This window comes from Triturus cristatus, chromosome 1_2 (assembly GCF_964204655.1).
Source record: "Triturus cristatus chromosome 1_2, aTriCri1.1, whole genome shotgun sequence".
NCBI classification, from domain to species: Eukaryota; Metazoa; Chordata; class Amphibia; order Caudata; family Salamandridae; genus Triturus; species Triturus cristatus.
In genome coordinates this window covers 235,608,336-235,623,379 of record NC_140580.1, presented here as the reverse complement: position 1 = coordinate 235,623,379, position 15,044 = coordinate 235,608,336, and the positions used below count along the sequence as shown (strand labels likewise).

At 44.6% G+C, this 15,044-nt stretch overlaps 1 protein-coding gene across 5 annotated transcripts in view; it reads left to right on the top strand.

The window, feature by feature from the left end:
- The window catches only part of MYPN (myopalladin), a 2,601,563-nt gene that overhangs the window by 1,864,047 nt on the left and 722,472 nt on the right, over positions 1 to 15,044 (top strand). For all 5 annotated transcript variants that reach the window (XM_085603535.1, XM_085603537.1, XM_085603533.1 and 2 more), the window contains one exon: positions 8,468 to 8,617. In XM_085603535.1, coding sequence (XP_085459661.1) covers positions 8,468 to 8,617 — 150 coding nt within the window. The remainder of the gene's footprint in view (positions 1 to 8,467; positions 8,618 to 15,044) is intronic.

Here is a 15,044-nt window from a genome sequence, read left to right as displayed (position 1 = left end):
CCCACCTATTTTGAAAATTTCGCGAGGATTCGTCAACCGGCGCCAAAGTTATTCCAAATAGAATGTTGCGGATTTCCTATGGAAACACGGTCCTAACTATAACTATCTACTGGCGACCGCCAGTAGATAATATATATATATGTATACATATATATATATATTATATATATATATATATATATATATATATCTATATATCCTCAGTTTCAAACGCTTCTTCGCAGACCACGGACCCAAGGAAGGTGGTGCGTGCAACGACTAAGCAGATTGGCACTCAAATAATCCAAAGTTCCACCCCGTAGGGAGATGACTGAATCTCAGGACACAAAACATGACAATAGAGTGATGCTCAAGTAAGTTTACTCGTAACGCGTTTCGGCTAACTTGCAGCCAAGATCACACGTGGGACTGCTTTGTACAAACAATGTCATATGTTCAGGAAATAATATTAACATAGAAAACAGACTTAACTAGTCATTTCCAGAACTACAGAGAGTTACAGTGCCATTTCGGCCATCTTGTAGTGTCGATAATGCAGAGAAAAGCATACAGATAATCGTAATACCAAGTGTAACTCAATTTTTTGCTATTCTCTATGCTTGTCACATGGTTCAGTTATTGGCAGAGTGGGTTAATACATAATGTACATTCAATATCGCCACTCGTACACACTTCATGTCATGCTATTTCACGTTTGTCAATAAAGATGAGGCTTCAAAATGTAAGCAAAGGAACCGTCTGTTGTCAGTCGCGCACAGACAGAATGTTTAGAAAAATAATAACCATGTATGAATGTACCGCAACAAAGGAAAGCTTAGTATGCCAACATCAATTGAACAAAATAAGCGACGTAGGTGATATTACTATTATTGCTCGCCCAATTGGGCATAAGCAGTAATGCGTCTCAATTAAGAGTAGATCCCGGCGTCCAAATGGAGCGTAGTGAGAGTGCGACGATTATGGGCAAGTGCCCCATGGTACTATCAAATGTGTTAGCCTTCTAGAAATAGACAAGTGACAACGAAATGGAAGTCTGAAAATCATTCAGATTTACACATTAATACTCTGTACATAATAATAGACAAAATCTTATCTGTGTTAGCGTGCCAACAAAGTGCCTCTGAAGAAAAGGTTAGGGAGCCCGTGAACAGTAAACTGCAATGCAGGGTGGGCCCCTTCCTTTCCTCCTGTTGTGGAAAACAAACAGAGATAACAATAATTAGTGACTCACTGATACTACCAAAACAGTGTATATACTGTATATACTGGGGGAGGGGGGGACACTAAGCCTTTGTAACCGGTTCACAAAGGCATGCAAATGGTCTTTAAAGACCTGTGAAAAACTCGGACGGGCGTGCCGGAGATAAGACTCCAGACACTGCCTAGCTGAGCCTCCAGCAGCTCGAGTTGCAGTTGCACTGCAGCAGCCCGCGCTGAGACACAGGATGGAGGAAGAGGGAGGCTGAATCCCTTGGGCCTCGGCAGAAGTGTGCTTGGGAATGCGCGACCCCCTTTGCATCGCTCCACGCCCCCCCTGGGGGTCGCACCCCACTGTTTGAAGACCCCTGGTCTACAGGATTAGAGGATTTCATGGTTTCCCCAGCATCTTCAAATAACTTTTGATTTGGCTCACAGTGTACCATGTAATCTATGAATTCGGCCTTCTTCTTTCTTTCATTTTTTCAAAACAAAAGACTAAATTTGGAACTTTCCTACGTTCACTTTTGTGAATATTGACTTTTTCTTTTATGGCTAAAAGCTCTGCGTACAGTAGAACTATTCACAGGGAACAGACTTCTTTGAAACACTTCCAGGGACACGTTGTCACCTTCTTCCACATTTATGTAATCATGTTGTGAAACGGCTCTGGAATGTTTTTCCTTTCTGTAAAACTGGTCCATTTCATTGCATATGTGTATATATTTCTGTTGATTCTCTTAGCATTCACTGTAAATATATGCTTAGAATGAAACATTCCTTTTATATGTACAGCACCTTTGCATTTCATGTGTAGCACACTTTTAACAAAGACTTTTTAGTATGCTTTTCCAAATGTTTTTAGTGAACATGTGATACTCATTTTTATGTGTTTAGCATGTTTAGCATTTAGTAATATCGATCATTCGTCAATGGAGTGGGTGTTGTGTTTCGACTTAGATACCTGTATATAGGTTTCCCTGAATCATGTCCTTATATAGGCACAATTCGCATTGCCCTTATTTAGGCATAGAATACCAGTCCTTATTTAGGCATTAGCCATGCAATTCAAATACAGGCATGTTCACCTACATCCGTTCATCCATGTCACAATGAGTTCTTAGAAACCAGACCCTTAAGCCGAACGGGACTTTCCCTAGCTAGGATTATTGATTTCTCCAAGAACTCATCTATTATGCATGAACTACTATTCCTTAGGGGTTCATCCATGACGTCGTCCTCTGCCCGACTTTACGTCAATGCTAGCATTCCTAAGCACCTTCCAGGTATAAATATACCTTTCCTTACCATGGCAAACCACGGCACGACTCGACTGCACGGTTCGCCACGGCAAGTTCGGAAGAGACCATATCCTGGCCTGATGCACTGACCAGACGCTGTCATCCCTGCTCGCAGAGAATCCAGCTTCCAGTGTTATGACTCCCTTCGCGGGGTGTTAGAGTTTGAGACCCAGATAGAGATTCCCACCTCTCTCATTCTAAGGTATGGAGCCGACTAGAACCTAGAGGGACTCTTGGCATACTAAACTTAGTATATACCATACTAAAGAAAACAGCACCTACTTCTTACCTCGTACTACACTTAGGTTAGGTACACAGGGGTAGAACTATTTAGAAGCATCAGACGAGTATTCACATTTTAGCCAGTGTTATTTATGTTTGCATATATGAATATATGTCATAGCTAAAAGACAATGCTATTGCAGTATTATTTCTTCTTACTGCTTACACTGTGCATATTATATCTTGCTTACTGTCTAATGATTGTAACAGCTCATATCTCTTACACAAGAAACAACACTGTTCAATAAACCCTTTTATTGAAACGCCGGTCTATCTATTTCTGTGTAACTCTGGAGAAACTAAGCATGCACGATTGCCTGAGTGAAACTGCTATCTATTGTTTCCACGATTCTGAGACGCGTTCCGATTCTAAGGGAAACAAAGTTGTCATGTGTATGTGGTTGTCAGAAACTAATCCCTTCTTGTTCATTCAAGAAGTTTCTAGTGACCTCCGAGTTAGCTGGCACACACAAGTAATTAAGTTTAATATACTCGATAGGAGCATACTGACCTTAGTCCTAGGCAAAAACTATAGTGTATATTATTCCAATGCGCAGAGCCTATAAGGGAAATAGGAACTACACTACACTTCCTCTTACCTGTCCAGCCGGTCCCGTGACTGATGTAACTTGGACACCTCCTGGAACATTCCCTTGACCGTGAGCTACTGTTCCCCCTGTTGCCTGTACCTGCTCTCCCTTCTGTGTATTTCACATTTGAACCAACATCAATGTCTCCTTTATCCTCCTATGTTTAAAGTCCACCTCATCACTGCAGTACCTAGCGTACCGCGCGATTTTGTCTACGGATTTGTTTTGCCAGCAGATTAATTCCTGTTGGATCATGAGGCTCATTTCCGGCCTCAATCCTGTCATAAATGTTGAAACAAATTGTCCCATATCCTTACGGTCGAGTGTGTCTAACCCACTGTACTGCTTAAAGGCATGTAACAGCCTCTCATAGTCAGCATGAATTGACTCTTAAGGTTCCTGCGTGGTTCAATCTATCTTAACCCAATCGATTTCTTGAGGGGCTATTTTTGACTGCAAGCATGTGATCACCTGATTGTACTTCTTCATAACCACTGGTGAAGGACCATGAGTTACCGGATCCCTCTCTGGCTCAACAGCAGGCCACTCAATAGCAATTTTACAAGCAGACCATAAATCACTAGGAACCACAATTTCAAACAAGGCATTTAAGTCAATCAACAACACCTTCTAGATCTTAATAAAGCGATCATCTTCCTTGTCCACTCATCAGGTTTTTTTCCTTAGCCTGGGGAAATCATTCATAAAAGCAGCTAGGTCACCTCTACTAAAAGGGACATGCACATACTCTCCACTAGGCACCTCCTATAACAGATATGCCTCGACCCACTGTCCCCCGTCAGGAGGTATTGTTACCCCTGTGACCTTCCTCACACTCTTCTTCTATGACCATCTTTCCTCTCACTTATCCATCACGCTTCAAGCCCTTATTCCTACGGCCAACTCTCAGATATGTGTCTTCAATCCCAACACTCTCTTTTCCTCCAGCTCCTAGTCACTGTAGCTAAGCCTGTGATTTCCCTGTAACTTTTTCGTTCGAGGCAAGTCTACTCCATACGTCTGAGCTAACTCTTACAACTACTCATGCACTTGTCTCGCCCTTCGGGTGACATCCTTCGCTACAAACAATAGGTCATCTGGCTCATAGGTCTCTGTCCTGTCTAAAGGTAAATTCCCACTGATGATTTCATCCACTTCAGCCTTCACCCTCACTACATCCAATAGCTTCACCTTCACTGCAGCCTTGATGGTACCCTGACTCGATGTTCTACACCGACTCTCCTAGCTGTTAATATGGTCTCTTAACCAGGATTCCAAGTCTGCAACATCTAAGACATGTTGATTTACAGAGGCTCCCTGACTTGTGCTTGCTTCTAATGTCACAATCAATCAATCAGAACATTTGTAAAGCACGCTACTCACCTGTGAGGGTCTCAAGGCGCTGGGGGAGAAGGGAGAGGGGGGGAGGAGTGCTGCTACTGCTCGAATAGCCAGGTCTTGAGTAGCCTGCTGACGGTAAGTAGGTCCTGGGTCTGCCGTAGGAGGATAGGGATGGTGTTCCAGGTTTTGGCGGCGAGGTGGGAGAACGATCTGCCGCCGGTGGTCGCTCTTCGGATGCGGGGGACGGTGGCGAGGGCGAGGTCGGCGGAGCGTAGCTGGCGGTTCGAGGTGTAGAAGGTGAGTCATCTGTTGAGGTATGCCGGTCCGGTGATATGGAGTGCCTTGTGTACGTGGGTGAGGAGCTTGAAGGTGATCCTCTTGTTGACGGGAAGCCAGTGCAGGTCTCCCAGGTGGGGTGTGATGTGGCTGTGACGAGGGATGTCGAGGATCAAGTGTGCAGAGGCGTTCTGTATGCGTTGGAGTCGTTTCAGGAGTTTGGCCGAGGCTCCTGCGTAGAGGGCGTTTCCATAGTCCAGCCTGCTGCTGACGAGGGCCTGGGTGACCGTTCTTCTCGTTTCAGTGGGGATCCACCTGTAGATCTTGCGGAGCATGCGGAGGGTGTTGAAGCAGGAGGATGAGACGGCGTTGACTTGCTTGGTCATGGAGAGTGTTGAGTCAAGGATGAACCCCAGGTTGCATGCGTGGTCGGTGGGTGTTGGTGCTGCTCCCAGTGCGGTCGGCCACCAGGAGTCATCCCAGGCCGAGGGGGTGGAGCCGAGGATGAGGACCTTCATCTTGTCTGAGTTTAGCTTCAGGCGGCTGTTCTTCATCCACTCGGCGACGGCTTTCATTCCTTTGTGGAGGTTGGTTTTGGCAGTGAGGGGGTCCTTGGTGAGGGAGAGGATCCGCTGGGTGTCGTCGGCTTAAGAGATGATGTTGAGGTCGTGCAGTTGGGTGACGTGTGCGAGCGGTGCCATGTAGACGTTGAACAGTGTCGGGCTGAAGGATGATCCTTGGGGTACGCCGCAGATGATCTCGTGGCTTCGGAATGCAAAGGGGGAGGCGGACGCTCTGGGTTCTGCCGGAGAGGAAGGAGGTGGTCCATTCCAGAGCCTTGTCTCGGATCCCTGCATTGTGGAGGCGTGTGCGTAGGGTGCGGTGGCAGACAGTGTCGAAGGCGGCTGATAGGTCCAGGAGGATGAGGGCCGCGGTTTCGCCGTTGTCCAGCAGGGCCCTGATGTCATCGGTGGCGGCGATGAGGGCAGTTTCGGTACTGTGGTTGCTGCGGAACACCACTTGGTCCTCTCACTGGTGTCTCCCACATCCGTTAATCTGAACTGGTATTCACCAGGGGTATAGACCGTATAGTACTGGAGCCAATGCATACTCCAGAAGGGTCAGCAGTAGCTGCTAAGGGATAACTAGATTTCATACCAAAGAAGGACAATTTCTATTTGTGCTTCATGTTTTTACTACTCCAGTCCCTTCGGTATGTATGAGCTGCCTCTGGCTAAGGTTTCCCACTGAGCTTGGGTCATACACAGGAACAAAAGGACCAATGGTGACAGGTACTGTAAGAGCGTCCAGTAACTGTGAAGCAGCTTTAGTTCCGTTCTGTTCTATACCTCCAAAGGTGGACACTCCTGTCCCCCCTACTCCTGTGGCTATCCTTCCCCCAATTCCAGTGCCAGGATCCACCTGAGCTGTTGTACTTCCCATGTTTTCTGCACCTCCCAAGTCTCATCCCCCCTGATTGTGGACTATAAGGTGGAGGACGCTCAGATAACAACCCATCCAAGAAGCTGTCTTCATTGTCACTACTGTCGCTCCCATTCATCCTTTTACTACTGTCCGGTGACTTTCAATCTTCTACCAATACTGGGTACAACCCCTCTCCTTCTATGGTATCCACTCTCCATCTCTTAAGCTGTGCATTCTACTGTGCGTCCTGATATGCCCTTACAGGTTTCCTCATTCTTCCTTGGTATTTCTCCCCCTGTTTAGCATGAGCTGCACACATCTATGCATCTTACTCCTCAAACTGTGTTGGTGTAGGCAAAAGTCGTTATGCAAACATTGCTCCTCTTAACTGATACAATACATCCAGCCAAAATGAATCAAAATGTGGAAAGTATAATTCACCCTCCTTCTCAGTGATCTTATGCCAATTGTGAAGCCCAATTTTTGTCGCCATATAATGTGCTGGAGTATCCTCTGGTGGCGCCTCTTCGGCCACTCGAGTAACAACCCCTTCAACACCCCCAAACAGATCTTGCAATACCCCCTAAACACTGCATAATTTCAAAATACAATTTTCCATTCAATGGATTACGACAGACAATCTGTTTCAACCACAACTTCCTGATGATTACCAACCAATCCCAGTGCTGCGTTACTCCAATCAACATATCACAGCATGGCACACTCTTACATCACTCTCACTCCTCTCAGCAGCTCACCCTCCTTCACAATTTCTCCACACACATTCGCTCACAGTCATCTGAAAGCCATAATTGTCTGCCATCTAAAAGATTGATAGAATTCAGCCACTCAAGAACATTCATACACAGTGACCCTCGTCCAGCGACCAGCGAATCAGTTCTAACTAACATGAGCACTTCTTTCACCGGCAAAACAAAACATGAGAAAGAACAAATTTCACAGCACACAAATTCAAACTGTTAATTCTAAAGCCAGAGTTTCCAGGGCAATGCATTTCAGGCCTACAAAATTCCATTAATATGGGAATGCATCAAATGAGCTTTATGAAAAATAAGGCACCTTCAGTTAATGCATTTACCTACATGTAAAATGGCGCATCTAATAAACACATTTAGTACGTGAATAATTGTCAGATGCACAACTTGAGTTCTCCATGTTAAATTTTTCTGCTAGTTACATTCATTTTCTGCATTAAATCCCCATGTTACTTTCAATTACCTAAAACACATTACATTTTCATTCTAGCACTCTCCACGATTTTAACACTTCAGTTAATACAACAAAGGATTTTATATGGGTGCGATATACATGTGATTATAATTCAACCCTACAAGAAATTTGAAATTTCCACTCTATCAGTGTCATAGTAGATGGCCAATCGACAGGTTTTGTACTTCCACACATTTAAATATATGAGCAAGAAAAACATTTTGCATGATTATTCTAACCTTGCAACCATCAGGAAAGATACATCTAAAAAGGATAAAGTGACTGTGTTGCAGTGGTTCAGTGGTGAAAATGCATGGAGAACGCTCCGAAATTTCATGGGCCAGGATGACGGTGGTATAAGTTGTCACCCAGAGGAAAATCTGCATAAGTCAACGTTGAACAGTAGGTTTATTCCTCGTAATGGATGTATGTAGACTTATATAGCGCTATATGCACATTTTCCAGAGTAATCCAAAAGACTTTTGTTAAAAGTTATAGCATTTACTCAAAACAAAGGAGATAGTAGATTTCAAAGTGTTTAGCAGGATTTTGTGAATTGGGCCCTTAAAACCCATACAAACAAAAGATAGGAGGAGGGTTGCCTGTAGTGTTTCTCGAAGAATGCCATCTTGGAACCATACAGATTGTGTTATGATATAACACTGCATTAGACAGTGATGCTTTGGAGTACACTAGTCTCAAATGTGAAATATCTTCATAAAACGTTTCAATTTGGAGGGTACATCGCCAAATGTGTAAGCGTAAACATATATGAAATAAGCAGTAATATTGACTCAGTGGTAATTTTATGTTTGATTCTTGCAGGTATACTGGTTTAAAGATGGAGCACAGATTTCAAAGAAAAATGCACGCTATAAAATGAAAAGATGGACTGATGGAACTTGTTCCCTGCACATAGAAGTTGCCACAAATGATGATGATGGAAATTACACAATTATGGCTGCAAATCCCCAAGTAATATTATTTTACATATATTTTTATGTGTTCACTTCTTTTAATCACATGTATGAATCACGCATCCGTGCACACACGTCATTAAAACCCATAGCACAATTGTATAATGTTCATAAGACACATACCAACCTGAAGTCAATATCAATGAAAAGACTACTTACATTTAAAATATCCAAGCCTATTTGAGCTAATCTGAGGTGTTTTCGGAAAGCCGACAATGTTTCTGTTTCAGAAATGTGGGCAGGTAAGGTGTTCCAAAGTTTTGCTGCAGCGTAGGAGAAAGAAAGTCCGCCCTATTTTGCTTTTTAGGGACCACAACCTTCCTACTAGATACTGCTTTTTGTGAAAATACCACTGAAAAGACGACTGAATAAGTCGCGGTCCCTTTTGGTGCAGTGTGGGCAAAACTGTGCATAGCGCTTTAAAAATCACTTGCTTCCTTTCTGGAAGCCAGTTAAGGGCCCGAAGTTCTTCTGCTCATGAAAAATGATTACGAGTGCTTAAAATAAGACGGGCAGTGGCATTTTGAATAACCTGAAGCTTATTCAACAAATATGTATTTATTACTATTCAGATGTAAGGCATTGCTGTAGTCTAAACGAGAAGTGATCATAGCCACTGCCGCCGATTTACAAAGCTCTGCCTGGACAAAGGGGAAGATCTTGTTCAAAGATTTAATAATGTAGAAACAAGTACCGGTAATGTGGTTAACCTGCAGAATCAAAGTCAGGAAATTACCAAAAATAATGCCACTGTTTTTAGCTGACTCCACTTGGGTGGGTAAGAGACAACCCGATTGGGGCCACCAAAGTTCAGAGCAGATGGTCTGCTGAGTCTCAATGACCAGGAACTCGGTTTAGTCCACATTCAACTTTAGAAAGTTGTTTTTCATCCAGATGCTGATTCCTGCCATGCAAATCTTAAATCTATCCGCCACCAGAGGTATGCTGTCAGTTATTGACATGATGATTTGCGTGTAAGCAGAATATGATAAAAGCTAAAATCTAAAAGGGTGCACCATGGCAGCTAGAGGAGAGAAATGTAGAGTTTGAAAAGGGTAAGGCTGAGTAGGAGCCCTAAGGCAGGTGGCTGGTGGCTCAGTGGACTTATACGTCCACTTCAGGGGCCTGCGTTCCACCTCATGGTCACAGGTTCAAATCTTGGCAGGTTCACTCAGCCTTTCATCCATCTGAGGTCGATAAAATTAGTACCATTGAGTTGGGTAACAATATAACATCTGTTATTCAGCACCAGGATACCATTATGGATGAACATGTGCTTCACAAATACAGAGGTTAGGTTAGGCACCCCAGAAGGAAGGCTGAAAGTCTTAGCCCTAAACTGTCCACAGATGACAACTTGTACCCTATCTATGAGAAAGGAGAGTAGAAGACTGAGTGCCTTGGAACCTACCCCCAGGCGCTCTAAGCAGTGGACCCTATGCTTAGTAGAGACTATATAGAAGGCTGCCGATAGGTCCAGCATGCCCAGAATAGGGGCTCCACCCTGGTCCACCTGACCTCTGATGCAGACTGCTGCCACTAATAGCATTGTCTCAGTGCTGTGCCCACTCCTGAACCCAGTCTGAGATAAAGCAAGGAGATCATGGCAATCAATGAAGTTCCTGATTAATGTATTTCTCCAAATGTTTGGCAGGGGTAGGCAATAAGGAAATTGGACAAAACTTTTTGAGGTCCTCCAAATCCAAATTGGGTTTCTTCAGCTGAGGAATGACAATGGCTTCTTTCCAGGTCCTGAGACAGCTATGGGTCCGTGGAGGTAACAGCGATGGAGCGGTGGGGTGGTGGGTCCGGATGGGCCGTGTGTGGGGGGGGGAGGATTCCGACAGACAATGGCGAGGGAAAAGTCATCATTTGTTTAATTCTCCCTCTGCATCGTTGACTGTTTGAAAGAAAATACTTGACTATATTTTCCAAATGTTCAGAAGATGGAAAGTAGTAGTTGTTGCTGTTAGTTGTGAAGTCTTCTGTGTTAGTAGATAGGTTGAAATGTATTCAGTGTTTTCTTTCTGATGTCATGACGTAGAGTAGAAATAGACATGGTAGGGTAGGAACATCCTTGTGATAACCTTGAGGACTCTCAGCTGGAATTCTGGAGTCTCTCTTCTTTCCATCTTTGTTATACTCTCGATCTGAATAGAGAACCCATTGCTGCACAGACACAAGCTTTCATTCTACATGCTAATTCATATTTTGTTTTCTTCCAAATCTTTCTGAAAATGTTCAGCTAGGACTTAATTTTTCCTGCCAGTTAAAATAGCCAGATGCTTAGTTCAGGCTAAATACACACTTATATAACCTGGGTACCTTGACAAAAGTAGAGTATTACACCTTTTGATGTTTGCTCCAGCAATACTTCTCTTGAAGGTCATTTGAAATTCTTTTTGATAAGTGGCAAAATCTGAATAGTGGGTGTCTATGTTTAGCCCATTAGGGCGATATCTCATGCAATGTTTCCAAACACCTATGGTATTTTGACTTGCTCAGTGGAGAACGCAGCTTCTTGGAACAAAACTTTCTATTCGACATTGATTAATAAACTTTTCAGGAGCAGGATATGATAGAGCTAACGCCACCACTAGATATCTCGGGCCTTATTTCCAAAGAATTAAAACAGCGCGGTACCGCAAGCCATTTGACTGTGCCACGCTGCGTTAATTCCGAAGCACAGGGATGCGTCATATCTACAACGATATGACGGATCCCTTTGCTCTCCCCTGCACTGGCACACAATTAGCTGCCATGCACTGACGAGGCACCCCTGCACCATGGCGCAAGGATGCCTGCGTCAGGGGAATTATTGTTTATGTGCGGGAAGGTGTCCCTTCCTTCACATAAACAATCACAAGAGGTGATTTCCGCATTCTATGTGTGCTGCAGAATGCAGCAAGCATAGAAAGAGGAATACATTGAATACATTTCTGCTCGCTGCACCTCCCTACGCTTCCCCTTTGAGGCGTAGCATTGAGAAATATTTCCAGGTTCACGATTTCTCATAAATGTGGAAATGTGTCAGGTTTGTGGATGGTGCTTGGGAACACCCACAGCAACACCCATGGAACTCCACTTTCACTCAAAGTGCTGCATGTAAAGGGGCCGTATTTACGAGGACAGGGAAAGCCAGGCAGGGTGGCCTTGTAAATATGGGGCAGCAAAATGCGCTACTGGTGTGTCACAAAAAGTGACACACTGGCGGCGCAAGGGGCTTGTAAATAAGCACCCTCACATTTTATTTGCAAATCATTCACCTTGCTATTTCAGACATCATAATTAATTTTGACAGCCTCTACTTTATATTGGTAAAAGTTAATATACATGATCATTACATTTGTACCCTAATTGAGAGTGTTACACAATCTGCCAGACCGAGGAAAAGGTGGAACAGCTTAACTGAGTTTCAGGTCAAATTAGTGTAGACAAGTGTGAAAATCTTTAACTTCAGTCTTAACAGACGGATGAAGCAGAGAAAATCCATTGTTTATAGCTGCACAGAACTGCCCTTGCCTGAAGTTACCTTCCTTCTAGCTGGCGCCATTGTCCTCATCACTTCATTCACTTGTGCCCACCGCACCCTGAACTTTATTATTATTTTATTATTTAATATTTATAAGGCGCGACAAATCATCCCCAGGGGGATCCCTCGGCACCCGGGAGACAGGCAGTAGATGACTATATGATCGAACAAAACTCCTTAAAATAGCCAGGTTTTGAGACATTTCTTGAATTGTACAAGATTGGTACATGCCCGAATGTCTTCTGTCAGACCATTCCAGGGTTTCTGGGCTAGGTGGGAGAAGGCAGCGCCCCCCCATCTTGACTTTTTTGATTCTTCTGGGACAGAGCAAAATTTGACTGCTGGATCTCAGCTGGCGTCCCGGTATATACCATTCTAGTTTTTTTGTTAGATATGCCGGGCCTAACCCGTGGAGAGATTTGAATACCAGCCATAAGAGTTTAAAAATAGATCTTTTCCTAATGGGGAGCCAGTGTAGTTCTCGTAGCAAAGGCAGTGATCGGGTGCGTGCCGGTTTGTTGAGGGCCAGCCGAGCTGCTGGGTTTTGGACGACCTGCAGCCTTGACAAGAGATCTTCCCTAATCCCTACCAGTAAAGAATTCCCATAGTCTAGTCTACTGACTAGGAGTGCCTGGATGAGAACCTTTCTGGAAGAGAGTGGGATCCACTGGAAGATTTTGCTCAGCATGCACATTAGGCCGAAGCATTTGCCTGAAAGCTTTTTAACATGCTCTTCCATGGACAGTCTGTCGTCCATAATGATGCCTAGGTTTTTGGCCCAGTTTTAGGGTGTAAGGGCATCCCCCAGATCCGCGTGCCACCATTCTGAGGACCATAATTCCTTGGCTTTCCCAAATAGCAGGATTTCAGTTTTATTGGAGTTCAGCTGTAGGAAGTTCTTCCTCATCCATGTGGCAATTTTTAACATGCAGCTCTTGAATTTTTCCCTGGTCACGGCGGGGTCCTCCTCTATGGAAACTATCACCTGGGTGTTGTCCGCATAGGTAATTGTCTGGAACCCGCAAGATCTAATAATAGTGGCCAGGGAAGACACATAGATATTGAATAGAGTGTGGCTTAAGATGGAGCCCTGTGGTACCCCCTTATCGACACCTGTTGACTGAGATACAAATGTGTCCAGCTGTATGCATTGTGATCTGTCGGACAGAAAGCTTTGCATCCATTTTAAAGCCCTTCCTCTGACACCAATCTCTCGCAGCTTGTCCACTAGGATTCTGTGAGAGATGGTGTCAAAGGCTGCCGACAGATCCAAAAGGCCCAGCATTGTCGGAGTGCTCTCATCTAACAGCATTCTTATTGAATCCGTCACTTCTGACAGAGCAGATTCTGTGCTGTAGCAGGTGCGGAAACCAGATTGTGAGGGGTCGAGCAGGTTATACTGTTCCAGGTAGCCCGATAGCTGTCTGTTGACCAGGTTTCCAGGATGTTTGAGCAGCACGGAAGAAGTGAGATTGGTCTATAGTTTTGAAGGTCTGCGGGGTCCGCTAGGGCTTTCTTGAGCAGTGGTTTAATAAAAGCCTCTTTCCATTTCGAGGGGAACGAAGAAGTGTCCAGTGACAGGTTGCAGATCTCCGTGATAGGGTCGGACAGGGCACATGCCAGGTCAGAGAAAATGTGGGGGGGGGGAGCTACATATGACGGGGATCCTGACCTACTATGTGCTAGCAGTGGGGATATTTGTTCAACGGTAATGGTTGAGAAGGATTCAAGCCTGGGGGGGGGGAGTCTCCCTGGGAGGGTAACCTTACCCCTGCCTCCTCTTCGCGATCAAAGGAGTTATAGATTTTGTCGATCTTCTGTGTGAAATGTGCAGCTAACTCATCATACAGCTTTTGAGTGGGTGGGAGCGAGAGGTTGCTCGCTCTGGGAGTGGTGAATTCTTTAAGAATCTTGAAAAGTTCTTTCGAGGAGTGTTTTGCCTTGGAAATTTGGGTACCTAGATAGGATCTTCTCGTGGTGTTGCAATTATTTAGGTATGTTCTGTGTATTATTGTATACCCGCTTGTCCTCCTCCAATTTTGATTTCCTCCATTTCCGTTCTCTGATTCTACAGTTGGCTTTTTCTGCCTTCAGACGTTCTGTGTACCAAGGAGCTGGGGCAGTTCTATCCTGAACTCTAACTGACCTCATTGGAGCAATAATGTCAAAGGCATCTTTAATCGACGTCTCTAGCTGCTGCAAAGCTGTGTTACTGTCAGTGCAGTTGCCTAGTGATGGTGGGGAAAATACCGCACTGAAAGCTGTTGGAGTCACCTTCCCCATGCTCTTTAGGAGCTCCTAGGCCCTTGAGGTTTGTCTGCTCATTTTGGGATCACCAGGGAGAAGCCCAAAGCGAAATGGTCTGTCCTGCTTAGCTCTAGAGGGGGTTCTACTCTGTTCTCCTTGATGTCGGCAAAGATGTTGTCCACCGTATGACCCGCTGTGTGTGTAGAACTACTTATTTGGAGAAGAGACCTAAAGATTCCATAGCTGCTGAAAGGCTTGCAGAATTTAAATTATCTGTCATGTCTAAATGATGGTTAAAATCTCCTAGAAGTAAAAAATTGTCTGCCTGCATATTATAAGGAGTGAGATTTTCCAGTAATGCCACACAGAGGGATTTCTTACTTTCCCCAGGAGGATGATAGACTAACACTCCCGTTATCTTCATGCCTTGGGTCGGTTCTATTAGGAATATCAATAATTCTGATGGATACATCTGCCAGTGGATTCCTCACCTTGTGAATATCCCCTGCGCCAGCATTCCACAGAACTTTTCTTCCCCAGCACTCCACGTCGACGTGGGCGACGTCATAATGCATCGGCTCCGCACGCGACTCCGATCGACGTCACCGGGGCCATAAGAAGCCCACGTCGGCGTGATGACGTCAGT